The sequence below is a fragment of the Aegilops tauschii genome, chromosome 5 (genome assembly GCF_002575655.3).
Source record: "Aegilops tauschii subsp. strangulata cultivar AL8/78 chromosome 5, Aet v6.0, whole genome shotgun sequence".
In the NCBI taxonomy this organism is placed as follows: domain Eukaryota; kingdom Viridiplantae; phylum Streptophyta; class Magnoliopsida; order Poales; family Poaceae; genus Aegilops; species Aegilops tauschii.
In genome coordinates, this window is record NC_053039.3 from 96,175,962 (window position 1) to 96,195,371 (window position 19,410).

The 19,410-nt window shown below is 54.0% G+C and overlaps 1 protein-coding gene across 1 annotated transcript in view; it reads right to left on the bottom strand.

Moving 5' to 3' along the window:
- Positions 1–18,664, bottom strand: part of LOC109750274 (endoribonuclease Dicer homolog 2a) — a 34,362-nt gene extending 15,698 nt beyond the window's left edge. Inside the window, exons 1-10 of the mRNA XM_020309231.4 lie at positions 18,256–18,664; positions 17,761–18,187; positions 17,179–17,266; positions 17,009–17,070; positions 16,767–16,907; positions 6,474–6,599; positions 6,254–6,389; positions 5,720–5,810; positions 4,892–5,084; positions 4,648–4,808 (exon numbers count right to left, since the gene is read on the bottom strand). Coding sequence (XP_020164820.1) covers positions 4,648–4,808; positions 4,892–5,084; positions 5,720–5,810; positions 6,254–6,389; positions 6,474–6,599; positions 16,767–16,907; positions 17,009–17,070; positions 17,179–17,266; positions 17,761–18,187; positions 18,256–18,350 — 1,520 coding nt within the window. The 5' untranslated portion in view covers positions 18,351–18,664. The remainder of the gene's footprint in view (positions 1–4,647; positions 4,809–4,891; positions 5,085–5,719; positions 5,811–6,253; positions 6,390–6,473; positions 6,600–16,766; positions 16,908–17,008; positions 17,071–17,178; positions 17,267–17,760; positions 18,188–18,255) is intronic.
- Positions 18,665–19,410: the final 746 nt, after the last annotated feature.

Consider the following 19,410-nt stretch of genomic DNA (forward strand, 5'->3'; position numbering starts at 1 on the left):
AGCTCCGTGACCTTGGTGAGACGGTCTCCGACGAGCTCCTCCTCAGCACCCTCATCGCCGGCCTGAACGACAATTTCGGGAACGCTGCCTCCAACATCCCCCTCATCACCAACCCGACGTTCCCGAAGATCGTTGCGTACCTGAAGTTGGAGGAGCGGAGGATGCGGATGTCACGCACCCGGGCCACCCACACCGCCCTCACCGCCGGTACCCGCAGCGGTGCGCCGCCCACCGCCCCGCCGAGGCCCGTCCCGGGCCCCTTCCCAGCGCCGCCGCCGCCCGGGTTCCCGTACCCGCAGCAGCCGCCGGCCCCACCGCAGCCCCCCGCCGAGCAGCAGCAGCAGCGCCGCGGGGGCCGCCGTGGCCGAGGCGGCCGCAAGCCGCAGCAGCAGCAGCAGCTGGCTGCGCCCGGCGGGGCGCCGCGCCACCACCAGCAGCAGCTCCCACCGGCGCCCTGGCAGGCCGGCCAGAACCCCTGGACCGGGGTTGTGCACGCGTACTCCATGCCTGTACCGCGTGCCCCCGTTCCGGGCCTCTTCGGCGCCCGCCCGGCCGCTCATCAGGCGCTTCATGCGGCCCCTCAGCCGTACCCGCCCGTGCCGCTCTACGGCCCCTCCGCGGCCTATGGGCTGCCCTCGGCCGGTGGGTTCGTGGCGCCACCGCCTCAGCCGGCGCCGTCCGCCCCGGCTCTTCCGCCGGCACCTTGGGACCCCGCGCTCCTAGCGGCCCTCCACACCGCCCCCACGCCGCAGCAGTACACTGGCGGTGGCGACTGGTATATGGACACCAGAGCCACGGCTCACATGGCCGCCAACCCCGGTAACCTTCTTGCCGCTCACCCCGTTCACACCGCTGCAAGCATTACCGTGGGTGACGGTTCTTCCATGCCTATTACTCATGTCGGCCATGCTGCTTTTCCTTCTCTCCATGCCGTTATATCTTTCTAACGTACTTGTCTCTCCTGACATCATTAAAAATCTTGTTTCCGTTCGTTCTCTTACACGTGAAAATCCTGTTACCGTTGAATTTGACATGTTTGGCTTTTCTGTTAAGGATGCCCGTACCCGGATGGTGCTCCACCGATGTGACAGCCCCGACGAGCTCTACCCGGTCCACTCATCCACTTCCTCTGCCGCTGCACCCATGGCGCTTTCTGCCGGAGTGGACCTTTGGCACGCCCGTCTCGGTCATCCCAACACCGCCACCCTTCGTCATATTCTTCGGAGTTTTTCATTCACGTGCAATAAGATCGACGATCACACTTGTCATGCTTGTCGTCTCGACAAACATGTTCGTCTTCCTTTTAGCAATTCCTCGCATGTCACATCATACCCGTTTGAGTTAATTCATAGTGATGTTTGGACCTCTCCTGTTGCAAGTAACACGGGCTATCTTTATTATCTTGTCATACTTGATGATTTTTCGCACTATGTGTGGACCTTCCCGTTGCGGCGAAAGTCGGATTCTGTTGCCACTCTCACCGCTTTCTACTCCTATGTCTCCACGCAGTTTCGACGTCCCATTCATGCGTTGCAAACAGACAACGGGAACGAGTTTGATAACCTTGCAATCCGCAACCTTCTCGCCACACACGGCACGATCTTTCGTCTCACTTGCCCGTACACTTCGCAACAAAACGGTCGCGCTGAGCGCGTGCTTCGCACTCTTAACGACTGCGTTCGCACCCTCCTCTTTCACGCCAACGTGCCACCACGTTTTTGGCCCGACGCGCTCGCCACCGCATCACTACTCATCAACATTCGTCCTTGTCGCACTCGCGGGAACTTTGCACCTCATCACCTCTTGTTTGGCACGCCACCTTCCTATACTGAGCTCCGTATTTTCGGTTGCCTGTGCTACCCCAGCATCGCTTCCACTACCCCTCACAAGCTCGCACCTCGGTATGTGGCCTGCATCTTTCTCGGCTATCCCCCCAACACCAAAGGTTACCGCTGCTATGATCCTATCTCACATCGGCTTATCACTTCACGACATGTTTACTTTGACGAGATGGTTTTTCCGTTTCAGCAGGTACCTTCGGATGTTGCGGCTTTACCCGCTCCCGGTGACAGCCGCTCACGTGCTTCTCTTGGGCCGCCTCCAGGCTTTGAGGGTGCCCCCCGCGACACGGGTCGAGTTTCTCCCCGGTTGGCTGCCCTGGGGGCTGCCCCTTCCTCGGCGCCCGTGACGCCCTTGACGTCCCCGACCCCGCCGTCTGCCTCGCCCGCGGCGGCCTCGCCCGCCGCCTCGCCGGCGACCTCACCCGCCGCCTTGCTGGCGGCCTCGCCCGCGGCCTCGGAGGAGGCGGGTTCTTCCTCGTCGTCACCCATCTCCGCTCCGGACCCGCTGCCCCGTCCGATGACTCGCTCTCGGGCTGGCACCCTCCGCCCGAGCACACGGTACCCCAGCGATGAGTACCTTCTCGCTGCTTCCGTCTCTGAGCCGTCCACTCTCCCATCGTCAGCTCGAGCCGCCCTTCGGGATCCTCATTGGCTCGCTGCGATGCAGGAAGAGTTCGACGCGCTCCAGCGGAACCGTACCTGGCAGCTCGTCCCTCGGCCGCCCCGTGCCAACATCATCACGGGCAAGTGGGTCTTTCGGCACAAGACTCGTCCGGCGGTACTCTCGAGCGCTATAAAGCTCGCTGGGTGGTTCGGGGCTTTCGACAACGCGCGGGCGTGGACTTCACCGACACATTTGCCCCGGTTGTTAAACCGGGCACGATCCGCGCCGTGCTCCAGCTAGCCGTGTCTCGCGCTTGGCATGTGCATCAGTTGGATGTGTCCAACGCCTTCTTGCACGGTCACCTTGCTGAGCAGGTGTTCTGTGAGCAGCCCACCGGCTTCGTCGACGCCACGCATCCAGATCATGTGTGTTTGCTCTCCCGTTCTCTTTACAGGTTGAAGCAGGCACCTCGGGCCCGGTACCAGCGCATCGCCGCCTTCCTGCAGACGCTCGGATGTACATCGACTCGCTCCGATGCGTCCCTCTTCGTGTATCATCACGGCGTTGACACGGCCTACTTGCCGTTGTATGTCGATGACATCATTCTGACGGCATCCACTGTCGCGCTCCTCCAGCGGCTCACTGCTCGTCTTCGCGATGAGTTTAACCTGAAGGACTTGGGTCCCCTGCATTACTTCCTTGGCATTGAGGTGGTTCGACGGCCCGATGGGTTCACCTGCATCTGATGCGGCCTTCTACCGCTCCATTGTGGGTGCCTTGCAGTACCGGACCCTGACGCGCCCCGACTTGCAGTATGCTGTTCAGCAGGTCTGTCTTCACATGCATGCTCCGCGCGACTCCCACTGGACTCTGGTGAAGCGTATCCTCCGATACATACGCGGCACCCAGTCTTTGGGACTTACGCTGACGGCCTCCGCCTCCACCGACCTCGTCGCCTATTCTGATGCGGACTGGGCCGGCTGCCCGGACACACGGCGCTCCACCTCGGGGTACTGTGTCTACCTTGGGCCGTCCCTGATCTCTTGGTCCTCCAAGCGACAGCCCACTGTGTCCCGCTCGAGTGCCGAGGCTGAGTATCGAGCAGTGGCTAACGCCGTTGCTGAATGCTCTTGGCTCCATCAGCTGCTTCAGGAGTTGCTTTGTGATGTTCACAAGGCCACGCTCGTCTACTGCGACAACGTCTCCGCCGTCTACCTCTCCGCCAACCCGGTCCATCATCGTCGAACGAAGCATATTGAGCTCGATATACACTTTGTTCGTGAGCAGGTGGCTCTTGGGCGCATCCGGGTCCTCCACGTCCCGACGGCGCAGCAGTTCGCCGACGTCATGACAAAAGGACTGCCTACTTCTGTCTTCGAGGAGTTCAGGTCCAGTCTTTGCGTCTCCGGCGACGCTTCGACTGCGGGGGGGTGTTGAATATATGGTTTGTGCATGTATATTGTATAGCCTGGCCCACCTCCTAGTCTTTGTATAGTTGAGGTTGTGGTCCACCTTGTACTCCATATATACGTGCGCTATGCACCGATCAATACATCGTGAAGCATTGCCAAAACTCTTGTCTCCAACAGTTTCCACCAATAACCGAGCAAAAAATCGGACGGCTTTCTACTCAAATATAGTTATCTCGATTGAAAACAGATCCATACCATGTTATGGTTACCTGCGGTTTCCATACAGATCTGACAGGAAAACATATCAGAATTTGGAATCATACCGGCACTCACATCACGTCAGCTTGCAATATTAAGTGAACACTAGGAAACACTAGACAATTTTGGGTTCTTAATGAAAAAGCAAACAAGTGGCTTTTGAACTTGGCCTTTATTGATTGTTTCAGATTTAAACATATCAGGATTTGGAGTCATATCGGCAGTCCCATCAAGCCATCTCACAATATTAAGTGAACACTAGCATTTAACATCTAACCAGGTATGCTTAATCCAATATAAACAATTCAACTGATAAACGAAACGCACTGAGTAATATAGGTGAACAACAATTTACTGGTACTAATAACCAAGGATTATATACTGAGCACATGCTATTCAACTGATGAAGTGGGAAAAGCAGTGGATAATGTCCACAATATAGAAGACAAAGATTTTAATTTGCATTTAGATGAACAATTAAATAAAATGTGTGCTGGAAACAAAAAATAGCAACGAAAATCAAAAGACATGCCTTCTAACAAGCAAAACATAGTCAGAGTTTGGCATCCGAGCTCGACCACGTGACTGTATAAAGCTGCGCCCAGTTGTTGGGGGATCAAAGCGAATTACTAAGTGACAACCTGGCACATTCAGCCCCTCCTCCAATACTTGTGTGGTCACAATTATATGTACCTACAGGAACATCCCTTTCCTATCAGAGAATTATCATGTCGTTAACAGAATGTGAGCACAGGACAACAGTATTAATGGCGAACCTTTCCTCCTTTAAAGGCGTCAACAATTTCCGTTTGTTTATTTCTACTCTGGTTGTGAAACATAGGTCTGTTTCCTGCAATGTGTTTAACAATCCACCCAGGCATTTGATTGATAGTGGACAGGAGAGACTCCAATACAATGCTTGTAACAACTCTCTCGACAAATACAATGCATCTTAAGTCTTGCATGTGCCTGAAAGAGAGAGAGATTATTCTACTAAAACAAAATGAACTTAATGAGAAACTACACATGCACCAAAAAAAGTGTTGTTTTAGTCACTAAATTCGTGTAGAACGAAGGAACTAATCACATTGACAGTGACCATGTGACATGTTTATGTAAGTTATGCACTGTACCAGCCATCCCCTTGTCCAATATCTCTGTTTACTGGTCCATTTCTTGGATGTTATTTTTCAGAATCTCAACTTCATTTATACCCATGTCCCACTTTTTACTGGTCATTTCACTGGACTGAGGCTGAAAGTTGATGTTTTGGGGAAATGTAATTAAACAAAATGAGTACAGCACTATTGTTCACCACATTCTAATTAGATCGATCTTGGAACATCCAGGATAAATAGGCTAGACTAAGAGATACAAACTAAACCATTGATTCATTGTTTCATTGATAAGGGGTACAAGTCCTCGTATATATGGAGATAGATAACTTGGATCTCAAGTAATCCTATCTTTCCTAACTACCGGGATATTATTCCCTAAACGGATAACTGGGGCACAATACAGTTGTAGCAAAGCCAATGCAATCAAGGGAGTAAATATGTGAACTAAATTGGCATACTAAATATAAGGTCCAAGTATTTTACCACCTGTATTCCAGAAGAAACTGAACAAGACAATGAACTTTAGGTGTCAATAACCCATCTTGCAAATCAGCTGCAAAATCTTCACCAATATGACCTATGAAAATAGCAGAGGATCAAAAAAACCATGGTATAATAGTTAACTTTGTGTTTAAACAGATCAATGGTATCTTTCACCTCATTTCAAGTTAGGATGATATGTTCACAAGTGAATTTTAATTTGTTGTCGTATAACATTTTGCTTGACATATGGATAGCAGATGTGATATGATACAACATTAAAAGCAGAGCCATTTACGATTTGACAGACAGATACCAGATGTGATATGATACACCATGAAAAGCACAACCATGTGCCGTGCCATCACCAGGTATACACAACTTACGAATCAGTACAGTGCTTTACCGACAAATAATGATTACGAGTTAACAGTAGCAGCATTGGAAGTATAGTCATACACCAAATAACTCGTACAAAATTGACTTTCAGGAATATATAAGCTGAATAGACAAAACGAAAAATCACAACTGCATGTCTACCTCTCTTTGAAAAACATGAGAGTTCCCTGTATACTTCTTCACTATAGCTTCTAACAAAGCCTTCAACATTCTTATCCAGTTCTTCACCCCAGAAAGATAAGAATTGTTCATTAGTTGTTGAGTGTATCTCAGCAGCCTGAAAATAATAATAATAAAAGGTTAAGGCATTTCAGGGCTACACAAATGTAATACAAGCATGCATCATTGTATGTTCTCACACCTTTGCTGCTAGCCATACTCCAAGATTAGCTGTGCAATATAAGAATGCCTTGTGTAATTTTGATATCCCTTTCTTCGCATTTTTCCGAGACAATCCATGTAGATTTGCCTTGAGGACTTCTAAATGCTAAGAGAATGTAAACATGTTAGGTTACTGAATGTGTTAGAAGACAAGGCATGCATATACAAAAAACTACTATATCACACCAACACAAACAGAATGCCAGGGAAAAACAAAATGTGAAAACAATTGTAATGCAGACAAGGCTGTATTTCATAAGAAAAGCAAATCATACGATATAATTATTACTTCAACTTCCACTTGGACTAAATATAGATGCTAAATTTGATCATAGTTTATTATGTTACATAAATAGAGAAAATTATGCCAATATTATTTAAGAAAAAACCAACTTTAGGTCCTTGAGCTGTTTACCTTACCTCTGTTCAACTCACACCCTCAACTTCAAGGCCGTTAAACTTGCATCCCTCAAATATCAAAACCATGCAACTAAGCGCTGGGCCCTAAACTGACCAGGACCTAATGTCAGCAGGCTTTAGTGTACATGCCAGTTGTAGTCCCCTGATTTGCAATACTTTGCATGTATGGAGAACCGTTAGGGCTCTCTTCCTACAATGCATTGCTTTCTTACAAGTACTTGTGGCTGGACCTCTAACGTCAGTGCTTGACAGTCGATAGGTTGGAGCGTCACAATCTCTGTGCTCTTTGTTCCCAGGTGCCGAATCAATGGAAAGTCGTGACCTCCTTGCCCAGGCCTCGACGCGCGTCTTCAGCCATCTCTTCCGCTCCGACCCCGGCTTCGACTTCGAGGCCGTGATAGCCCCCGTGCCTGAGGTGATCCGCGACGCCCTCGCGGTATGGGTGGAGGACCACGTGGATGCGCTGAGCGCACGGTTCGCCCCTGACAGCCACGAAGACCGACGCGGGATCGAGGAACACGAGGGCGACGATGGCGAGGACAGCGGCGTCACGTCTCCTTAGGTCGCCCCTCTTTTCTTTCCTGCCGGTACCTGATTATGACCCCATGGGGGCGTGAGGAACATTTGCTGAAATCCTTAATGATGTATCGAGCAACTTTTGTGTTCTCCTAAGGCTTGCTTTTCCTTCATGTCTGCTTTCACGCTTTACGTCATTAGAAGACAGCCCCACGCGGGGCTTGACCGTCGCTGGTATGCTAGGTCGCGATGCCTGGGCAAGGCCAGGAGGTGAGAGCGCCAGGGCTAGCGAGTGCTCCTGAGGTGAAAAGCTTGGGGGCAGCATGCTCATTGGCTCGCTCATGTGCGTCACGAAAGGCCATTGGACACCAAGGCCTTGGTGGGGTGGTGCGCGCGGGTGCAGGCCCGCGGCCCAGGGCCCGGCTACTTGGGCTATTAGTGCCGCTGGGACTGACCCAAGCGTGAGCACCAAGCCCAGCCCCCGCTCGCGCGTGGCTCATGAGAGAGGCTCTGGGCATGCATAGCTGACGAAAAGAATGAGACCCAGAAAAAAGCCACAAGAAAAACAAATTCCTTTCATATAGAAGCCGCGAAAACCACAGTCTTTACTTAGAGAAACTGCAAACTTGTTTACAAGCAAAAAGGAAAAGGCTGCCGCGTCCAGCACCTTCATTGATCTTCCCACCAGCGCGGAGCATGGGGCCTCCACTTGGGCGTGGACATGATCGTTGTACGATCGTTCCGCCAGCGCGGAGCATGGGGCTTCCACTTGAGTGTGGGTGGGAGCTCCCGCGAGGCCGTGGAGCGGCGCACCGGGAGGCTCTGGGGCGTGTACAGCCCCACCTCATTCTTACGTGAGAGGGTCACGGGTAGAACTTGCGGAGGTGTTGGATGTTCCAAGCGTTCTGCACAAGAACTCCATCCTCCGTCTCCAGGCGTGCGGCGCCTGGCCTGGAGACGTGGGCGACATTGAAAGGGCCTTCCCACACGGGCGAGAGCTTGTGGAGGCCCTCCCTGGATAGGATCCGCCTCAGGACGAGGTCCCCGAGCTCGAGAGTGCGTGGGCGGATGTTGCGGCTGTGGTAGCGCCGCAAGGCCTGCTGGTACCTCGCGGCGCGGAGGGCGGCCTGACGGCAGGCCTCCTCGAGGAGCAAACGGTCGGCCCCCCGCGAGTCGTCCTGGCGCGCCTCATCAAATGCCAGGACTCGCGGAGAACCATGTTTGAGCTCGAATGGGAGGACCGCCTCGGCCTCGTAGACGAGGAAGAAGGGAGTCTCGCCGGTGGGCTTCGTCCCGGTGGTGCGGATGGACCACAACACAGACTGCAGCTCGTCCAGCCAGCCCTTGCCGCAGGGCTCAAGCTTCTTCTTGAAGCTCCTAGTCTTGAGGCCCCTGAGGACCTCCGCGTTGGTGCGGTCGGCCTGGCCATTGCTCCTAGGGTGCGCCACCGACGCGTAGCATATCTGCATTCCAAGGTTAGCACAGTATGACGTGAAGAGGCCGCTCGTAAACTGGGAGACGTTATCAATGATAATACAGTTGGGGACACCGAACCGGCTCACGAGGCCCCTGATGAACTTGACAGCCGAACCCGCCGGGATGGTGCGCACGGGCTCCACCTCCGCCCACTTGGTGAACTTGTCGATAACGACGTAGAGGTAGCGGTAACCGCCAGCCGCGCGAGGGAAAGGGCCCAGTATGTCCAGCCCCCATACCACGAAGGACCACGAGAGTGGGATCATCTGGAGTCCTTGCACGGGCTGATGGATTTGCTTGGCGTGGAACTGGCAAGCTTCGCAGGACTGGACTAGCTTGGTGGCGTCGCGGAGCGCCGTGGGCCAATAGAACCCGCGAGGGTACGCGACGAGGAGTGATGTCCGTAGTCTCCCCCATGGATGTCAGCTAGCAACTCGCGCCCTTGTTCCTCTTAAATGCGCCGCAGCAAGACACTATTGGGGTGCTTGCGGTACAGCTCGCTGTCTTGTAAGCAGTAGGCGGTGGCCTGCCGGGCCACGGGCTCTGCTTCTACATCTTCTTCCAGAAGGGTGTCGTGGAGCAAATAGTCCTTGAACTCCGTGACCCAGCTATCCTCCTGAGGCTCCAACGCCAACAGTAGGCAAGCCCCAAAGGTCGGGCCGCAGTCGGGCGCGCCCGTGGATGGTGCAGGCGGAAGCTCCTCAAGGAGCAGCGTCGCACCGGTGGCGAGAGGCGCAGCTGATGGCCTGAAGAGCCTTTCTTCAAAGACGCTTGGGCTCTGGGGTTCGCGGAGGACGCTCACCTGGCGATGTCGTCGCCTTCCTTGTTGACGCCGCGCGGAATATGCTGCAACTCTAAACCCAGGAAGCGCTTCTCGAGCTTACGTACCTCATCTAGGTAGGCCGCCATGTGCTCGTCTTTTGGCTTGTACTTTTTGTTGGAGAAGTTGACGAGGAGCTGAGAATCGCCCTTGATGGTGAGGCCCAAGGCCGCAGCAGCCTTGAGGCCGGCGATCAAGCCCTCATACTCCGCAATGTTGTTGGAGACCTTCTCGCCATGCTGGAAGCACAGCTGGACGGCGTAGTAAAGCTTGTCCTCCGCTGGGGAAACAAGCACGACCCCAGCCCCCACGCCCTGTCTGGAGAAGGCGCCATCAAAGTGCATGACCCACCCGGCAGGCGCCTCATCCCCAGGCAGGAGGGACTTGTCCTCATGAGGCTCCTCCCCGCATGTGTCCGTCCACTCCACCACGAAGTCCGCAAGAGACGCTCCCTTGATGACTCTGGTGGTGCAGAACTCCAACTGGAATGCCTGCAGCTCGATGCTCCATTCAGCGACCCCTCCCGCAGCATTAGGGCTATGCGGCACTTTCTCCAGGGGGTAAGCAGAGACGACCTTGATGGGGTGACCCTGAAAGTAATGCCGCAGCTTCCTAGAGGCGACCAGGAAGGCAAGGAGAAGTTTCTGCTGCATAGCATAGCGCGCTCGCGCATCCCTCAGCACCGTGCTCACAAAGTACATGGGGTGCTCGACGAGGCGTGTGGCTTCGGCAGGGGCTTGCTCTTGAAGAGGCGCACGAGGCTTGGGGGCGCTGGCTTGAGACGCGAAGGGCTCGCGAGGTTCTGGCAGCTCGTGAGGCTTGGAAGGTCCAGGAAGCTTGGAGGGCCCGCGAGTCTCGGGAAGCCTTTCCTTGGTGTCGACGTGTTCCTCCCACAGCGCTACGAGCGCGGCACAGGCCGTCTGCGGTGTGGCCGCCAGGTATAGGACCAAGGGCTCATGAAAACGCGACGCCACTCGTCGGACTCATGAGGTACCTCTTGAGGTCTTCGAAAGCCGCGTCCACTTCAGGGGTCCACTTGAAGGAGCCTGTCCTCTTCATCAGCTTGAAGAAGGGCAAGGCGCGCTCACCTAGCTTGGAGATGAAGCGCCCCAAGGCAACTTGAAGGGGAAGCCGAGAAGCTTGCCGGAGGGGACTCCAACGAGACACTTGTCGGGGTTGAGCTTCAGGCTGACCTCGCGCAGATTTGCGAACATTTCTTCTAGGTCCTTGATTAGCGTCTTGGCTTCGCGCGATTTGACCACGATGTCGTCGATGTAGGCCTCCGCGTTCCTCCCTAGCTGTGGCCCCAGCGTGATGCGCATCAGCCGCTGGAAGGTAGCGCCGACGCTCCTCAAACTGAACGTCATGCAGGTGTAGCAGAACACGCCGCACGAGGAGATGAAGGCTGTCTTTTCCACATCTTCCGCTGCCATCTTGATCTGGTGGTAGCCCGAGAATGCGTCCAGGAAACACAGCAGGTCACATTCAGCGGTGGAGTCCACGATTTGGTCGATGCGTGGGAGCAGGAAAGGGTCCTGGGGGATGTCTCTTCACCTGGAGTCCCTTGATGCCGAGGCTTTCCTGTGCTCAATGTCGGGGCTTGTTGAGGCTCGTGAAGTCGACACACATGCGCTCCTTACCACCTTTCTTGGGGACGATGACTGGGTTGGCGAGCCATTCGGGATGGCGCACCTCTCGAATGACCCCAGCTTCCTGCAGCTTGTGCACCTCTTGGACAATGAATGCCTGCTTCTCCGGCGCTTGGCGCCGCGCCTTCTGCTTGATGGGACGAGCGTTAGGACACCGCCAAATGGTGTTTGATTACTTCCCTCGGGACGCCGGTCAGGTCAAACGCCTTCCAGGCGAACACGTCCTTGTTCGCCCGGAGGAAAGCGACGAGCGCGTCCTCCTGCTCAGGGGGAAGGTCGGCGCCGATGGTGAAGGTAGGACCTGCGCCGCTGCCGTCAACCAATTCCTTCTTTGTTTCGGCGCGGTCCTGAGAGAACAGTTGCTTCTTCCTCGCAGGAGCGACCTCCGGAGGCCCGACCCCATCTGCGAAGCCCAGGCGCGAGGCTGTCGTAGCCCTGTAGGCGCGCTTGAGGGCCCAGACCGCATCCTCCTTGCTTCCAGCAACAGTAATAACGCCGCTGCTGCCGGGCATCTTGATTACGTTGTAGCCGGGGTGGGTCGCCGCCATGAACTTGGCAAGCGTGGGGTATCCCAGGATGGCGTTGAACGGAAGGCCGATGCGGGCCATGTCTAAGTCAATAAGCTCGGTGCGGTAATTATCGCGGGTGCCAAAGATGACGGGGAGGCGCACCTGCCCCAGGGGAGCGGTAGAGCCGTCAGTCACCTCTGAGAAGGGCCTGGTGGGCATGAGCTGGTCATAAGGCACTTGGAGCGTCTCGAAGGTCTCGACGGAGAGGACGTTGAGGCCGCCGCCGCCGTCGATGAGGGTCTTGGTGACAGAGACGTTGCTGATGGTGGGTGTGCACAACATGGGGAGCGCGCCGACGGCGGCTGCGAACTTGGGGTGGTCTCAGGAATCGAAGGTGATGACGCACTCGGGACACGCGCGAGGCCATGAAGCCTCGGGCTGGGGCCGCGCAACGTTCGCCCCGTAAAGAGCTACTTGGAGTGGCAATTGGACGCAGGCGCCTGGGACCCACCGAGGATGCACGCGACCGCATGGGGCCCCTGGAGCACAAAGCGCGCGGCGAACCGACCGCGTAGCTCGCCCCAGGAAGAGATCGAAGCTTCAGGAATGCTGAGGAGCCAGGAGCGCGGGGCGCCCACGAGGGCTAGGGGAAACCAGTTCGCCATGGCCTTGCCGCCACCGCCCGCCAACAGGATGCTTTGGGTATAGAGCCAGAGAAACTCCTCGGGGTCAGCAGCGCCATCGTAACGCGGAGGCAGCGCCGGTCTGAACCTCGCTGGCCAATTCACCTAGCGAAGGGCGATGGTGAAAGCCGGGCAGCCCGCGACGCTGAAAAAAACGACGGGGTAGGCGGTGGCAAGCGCATGCTCAAAGAAGAGGCAACGGTTGCTGCTTCCAGCGAGCACCGTCTTGGCAACGCGGGCCGCTCGGCGCTCGGCGTGAACCCGGTGAGCGTCGGCCATGGGGTCGGTGAAGTAAGAAAGGAGCGAAACGGAGGAACTTCGGCACACCCCTACCTGGCGCGCCAAATGTCGGAATCGGGGCTCTGGGGACCCAACAAAAGGTTTGAACTCTAGGCTCACAGAACTCCACTAAGCTCCGGCTCGCTGCTCACTGCCTCACGACGACGCTCCTTCGTGCTCGAGCGAAAGGAAAGAAATACACGACACGGCAGTTTACCCAAGTTCGGGCCACCTTGCGGTGTAAGACCCTACTCCTGCTTTGTGTCGATTGCCTCGCGAAGAAGGATGAGTATGAGGAAGATGAACCGCCTCTGGAGGGCTCAAGATTCGACCACCCTCTATGATGGCATCTAGCCTATACTTATACTGGCCCTGGTCCTCTTCCCCTGAAAACTCTAGGCGGGAAGGGTTGCCACAACGGCCAAATTCAAAGGGGAAAAGGAGTACAACTTATCTTGACTAAAGGTGGTCTCCGCCTGCAAAAGCTTTTGTCCATGACACGTCGGTGGGCTCGACGATGACCTCCGTCCTGGCGAGCCCGCTGTCCTGGTCTTCTTGCACCAAAATAGCAACCTTTGGAGATTGCTTTGTGAACGACGCGCTGTCCTTGCTCCCTTGGCACGAAAGAGGAAAACATCCTTATCCACACTCGCTGGCGCCCTTCTGGCTCCGCTTGTCGTGGCTTGCGTCACCCACGTGCAACGCAAGGCGGGGTTTGGCGAGCCTAGACATATCCGCCCCGCGAGGGGCCTCGGGAGGCAGCCTCGGGAGGCTGCCCGGCGCGAGGCCCTCAGGGAGCTCCTGACGAGGCTTGCTAATGCCCACCTCGCGAGGCGGGGGCCCTCGCGAGGATCCTGCTCGTGAGGTCTTGAAGATGGGCTGTGTTGGGCCCACGCCAGGCGCCGTGCCTTGGGTCGCAGGCAGACGGGCCTGGGTACCCCCAGACCCACGGGCCTGACACCACCTCCCGGAGATGTAAACTACAACACATCGCGATGCAAATTTGCATCTCCACCTACAGGAGATGTAAAAAAGCGACCGCCCGCCAACCGCCCAACTGCCAGTTCCTTTCCCCTCTGCGCGACTAGCCGCCGCCCGACTCCCGCCCGCCGACGCTGATGACCCCGCCGCCTTCTCCGACTCCGCCGACGGTGCCCTGACCCACCTCATCGCAGCAGCCGCCTCTGCGGCAACTTTCCCCAATGCGGCCGCCTCCGCCTCGATGCCGCCGCCACCCTGGATTTGCTCCACCCCGACCGGTCACGCTGGAGGCTGCAAAGAAGAAGGGGGCCGCCAAGCCTCGATGTGGAGGCGTGAAGCGGTCGGCGGCTCGGGGCCGCAACCTGGCAAGGAACCAACCTCGGCCGGCGAAAATCTCAAAGCCGGTCGCGGCTTCGACGGGCGATTTGTAGCCGTCGGCGACCATGGCGTCCTCATCCGGCTACGGTGCTCCTCATCCACCTCCGCCGCCGCCGGCCATGGAGGAAGATGTGTCCACGCCGATGACGACCGCATCCAACGTGTTTGTTGATATGTCGCAAAGCTAAAAAAAATCTTGTGCATTTCTTTGTTGTTCCAACTGTTGATTCCAATGGAATGTGTAGTTGATTGTGTGTACGTCCATTTGTAGTCTCGATGATGAAGTTTTCATGCGCGCCACAAATGTGACAAATGATGATTATTCACATGAGTATGCATCACAAGAATATGAAACTCCACAATATGGTAATGACAATCTTGACATGGATGATGAGGGCTTCGTTTTGAAGGGAATAACCGCAAATTATACCAACGCCGAAGATGTGTTGATTTGCATCGCTTGGAAAAAAGTCTCTCAAGATGCAACCGTTGGGACCGACCAATCCGCCGTCACATATTGGCAACGCATCAAGGATTTCTTTGATGCGCGCAACACTAGCGGCCACTATCGCTCAAGTGACTCCCTTCGTCAACGTTGGGGCACCATCAACGCCGAATGTCAAAAGTGAGTGGGTTGCTTGGCAAATGTTGATCGCATGAACCCAAGTGGTTGCGGTGAAAGTGACCTGGTAATAATCATTTGCTATTCATGTGTGCTTTCTCCACTTTCCGCAAATATTGAAATGTTCACTAATTTGATGATGACATCTTGATTGTTTTCTTGTAGAAAATGATTGCGCAAGGATTATTTCAAGAGAGGAACAACAAAGGAGAGAAGAGGAAGAAGAATGGAAGAGCTCAAGGATGAGGAGAAGTGGAAAACTAGAGAAGTTTTCGATGCTTCGAAGAAGAAAAGTGTGCTGGTGGAGGATGAGAAGTGGAAAACTAGAGAAGTTTTTGATGCTTCGAAGAAGAAAAGTGTGGTGGTGGAGGATGAAGAAGATGGCCCGGGTGAGGAGAGAGGTAGCCCCATTCCTCACTCAGCAACTAAATCCTATAGGCCCGATGGAACTAAGAAAGTGAAGGGATCCAAGGCCGGAGACAATGATCTCAAGGATGGATTTGATGCCATTGTCACGGCGAGGAAAGGGTATGCGGAAGAAAAAAATTGTTGAAGCTCAAAGAAATTGATGAGAGGAGTGAAGCTGAGCGATGGAGGGCGGCAGCCGAGGAGAAGAGGGCGGCGGCCGAAGAGAGGTTGGCAGCGGCCGAGGAGAGAAAGGTTGAGCTTGAGGAGAGAAAGGCGGCGGCCGAGGAGATGAAGATAGTCGAGGAGAAGGCACTCAAGTTTATGTTCATGGACACATCTACTCTTGATGCCAAGGTAAAGGCGTATGTCGAACTTTGTCGCGATGAAATGCTCATTAGAAACATGATGGGATGAGGAATGGGAGGGGGAATGGGAGGTGCCATGGGAGGGGGAATGGGAGGTGCCATGGGAGGAGGAATGGGAGGGTACATGAACATGATGGGTGGTGCCATGAATGGTGCATTTGGTGGAAACATGGATGGTGGCTTCGGAGTAATGGGAGGTGGAATGGGAAGTGGCTTCGGCGGCAACATGAGTGGCATGGGAGGTGGCTTCGGCGGCAACATGATGAGTGGCATGGGAGGTGGCTTCGGCGGCAACATGATGAGTGGCATGGGAGGTGGCTTCGGCGGCAACATGATGAGTGGCATGGGAGGTGGCTTCGGTGGCAACATGGGCGGCATGGGGATGGCAATGAAGGTGCTTCCGGTGGAGTTCGCAGCAACAAGACTTCAACGCAAGAAAACGTCGAGAAAGAAGCCATTGATGATGATCATACCAACCACCGTCGACAATGGCACTAGTGACAACGGAGAGGACACAAACTGAGTGATGTCCATGTGCATTTTCATTTATTGGACCAACAACTTCGTTTGAGACAATCGACTTTTTCTTGTAGGATTTAAAACTATGGTCGATGATGCACTTCTGTTGCTATAATTACGAAAAATCGATGTGCAAATGCGGCCGGCGGCAGCTGAACAGCAGCCGCGCGGCCGGCGGCCAATTTTACATCTCTAGTTTGCATCTTCTATTGGAGTTACTCTTTTACATCTCCATTTTGCATCTTCTGTTGGAGTTGGCACTTTTTTGGAGATGCAAAAAGCACTTTTGGGAGATGTAAATTTTTACATCTCCAAATTTGCATCTTCTATTGGAGATGCTCTTACTAGAAACAATTTGCTAAAAGGGGGGTGTACTGGAAGTTCGAAATGTAGGTTCTGTAATGCTAATGTGATTGTGGCGGTTTTTTATGCTTTTATGTAGATTTTTTGTAATGATGCTTTGAGAAACTTTGTGGTAGAATTTTGCCTGGTGTTTCATGTTATATTTTCAGCATGTGGATTGTGTTAAAAGTTTGGAACCATCCTGAAGGAACGGTCCACCCTGACTTCCGCATTATCAATTTCATTGAGAAATGGAATTGGGCGGAAACCCCTTAATTCAAAGAAATAAAGGGACAAACAGCATACCTTTTCTTGCAACCTGTCCAAACAACTCTTGATATGGTTATGTGAGTTGGATGGGATGATATAATCATCGTACTGCACAATCCTCGTAGTGGCAAATGGTATGTATTCCGATAAAGCCGATTCATTGTCAACTGTGTACACCTTCAACAGAAAATACACAAAAGTATTCCTCATGCGTGAAAAAATTAGGAATGATGATTATCATAGGTAAAGGGTACATGTGAATCTATACATGGCCTGACCTTTGAATTCAATAGATTCTCCAGTTCGACGATTCGTTTAGAATAGCTCTCTTGCAGCAGATCTATGGAAGGAATAGTGTGACAGATTTGGTCGAACTGAGAGGATGTTTGTTCAAAAATAATCTTTGAGGATGTAAAACACATATACAGGTTCACAGCTTCGTCCTTACTTTTTGAATCTGTGGGTGAAGCAGTCATCCCAAATATCCTCGGCAGAGGGCCCCGTGGTCTAGAATTCATTACAGGGTGGTAGAATTCCTACAATGAAAGTAAACTGAAGGATTTTACTAAATTGGTTAGTGGACCAAGACTTCAACTGGAACAGTAAATGTGGCCAATATAGGTGGTAAAATGAGCAGTCATGATATCACTTGAGTTGATACTTGATACAAGTAGCTAGAGAACAACAATGTTTCAAACTGACTATTACATCCTCAGTATCAAATCGTAGGGTGTTTTTAACTGTCCAAAATCGTGATTTGACATACAATTAATCTAATGTGAGTTATGGTTACAGAAATTGACATTGTTGGATTCGTATTCAGTAAAGCTTTCTTATGATTGTGATTTTGCAACCAGTAACGGAGTATTCTATGAAAGGTCCCGGTCGTTTAGATTTGGACAGTAAAATACTGCTCTGTATTTAGAAACGGAGGGAGTGTGTTGGTGGGTGCGACAAAAAAAAGGGAAAGCTTCTAAAAAGTCAGATTAACAAAACCAAAAGGGAACAGAGCGGTTGTAACTATTGGGACCTTGAGAATGCACGCATACGGGGAGTTGCCCTTGGCGCGGTGGCACTCGTCGAAGATGAGCAGGGCGATGTCCTGGAGACTGAAGAAGCTGTGGCGGAGGTTGTCCAGGAGGATCTGCGGCGTCATGACAAGCACCTCGGCGTCGTCCACCACGCGGCGCCAGATTGCGGCGTTCCAGAAGTCGACGCCCATGTCGCCGGTGAACTTGGACACGCGGAGGTCGGTATGCGCCTCGACGACCCGTGCCTGCTGCTCCACGAGCACGCGGGTGGGGACGAGGAAGACGGCGTAATCCCGCGCCGGCTTCCGCACGCGGTGCGCGTACGCGCGCAGCAGCAGCCCCGCGATGAGCGTCTTCCCGGCCCCCGTGTCCAGGAAAGCCACCGTGTTCCCGCTCATGGCCCGCTCCAGCGCCTCCAGCTGGTACCTGCACGCACGCACATTCAGTGGCGTTTCCTGTCGCGGTTCATACCCGCGCGGTGGACCAACACTCACCATCTCGCTACAATCTCCGGATCCTCCTTATGTACTTCCTCTGTCGCGGCGGCGTCGGCGTCGGCGGCGACGGCGGCGGTGGCGGCGTCACCCATGGTGGTGACTGGTGAGATACTGGGGTGGCGCGAGAACGAAATCGGAGGCAAGACGGCGGCGGCGGCGGCGACGCTTGGCTGCAGCGGAGGCGCGCGGGTGAATCTGTGTCGTGCGCCCGTGGGGTTTGATTTGGCGAGGCGGGGCGAGGCTTAGGGGCGAAGGTTTTGCTGCTTGGCCGCTTCGGGTGCGCTTTTTGACTCGACAGGGGGAGGGGGAACGGAGGAGACCTGCTCGGGACCATTGCCGTTCGGCGTCAGACGAGGCGGCAGGGGAGGGAATCTCGCTTTCACGGGTGGGAATAGTGGCGTCGTCCTTCGCCGGTCGTGGTGGGGCTGTTTTTCATCTTTTCCGATTCCATCTGTTGCTCCGTATTTTTCACTTTCCTTGGTATTTCCCTTTTCTTGGAAATTGTGCATTCCCCATGGGTAATACCAATAGTTATTTCTTAAAAATATTCCTAGTTTATTGTAGAGTTAAATAGTAATCACGAGCGTTAACTTGTCCATAGTTGGTAACCAAACATTAAAAACTAGAGGGTACTCCATTGAGGGTACTTTGTTGGCTTCTTCCGCCTTTTCGTAGATTGCATTGTCTTTCAGCCGTTTCGCCTCATTTACTTTCTTTCTTTATTGCTTTTATCGGGTTCCATGGCGACGCACCAAATCACCGAGTCTGAGGTGAGGCGCCTAACAGAGGAGCTCCAAGCCAAGGACATGGAGCTTCGTGAGCTCGGGGAGGAGAAGAGTGACATGCTCCTCCGTTATGAGCGGGAGTTCACGGAGTTTCAAAAGCGACAAGAATCCACCACAAAGATGCTTGAGGCGTCGGCGGCGTTGTCGCAGAAAGCAGCAGATACGCTAGGCGGTCAGGTTGCCGTGATGGCGAGCCGGCTGGAGCGCGAGCGGGCCGATCGTGACGAGGTCCAGGATCGTCTCAACTGCTTGCTGGACCATGCTGCTACACACATGTTACGACTACGTGATGCCTACCGTGATGCCTACCGTCATGCCAACGCGTCCATGCCGGCCATCAGGCTAAACACGTTCGATCACCCCATCG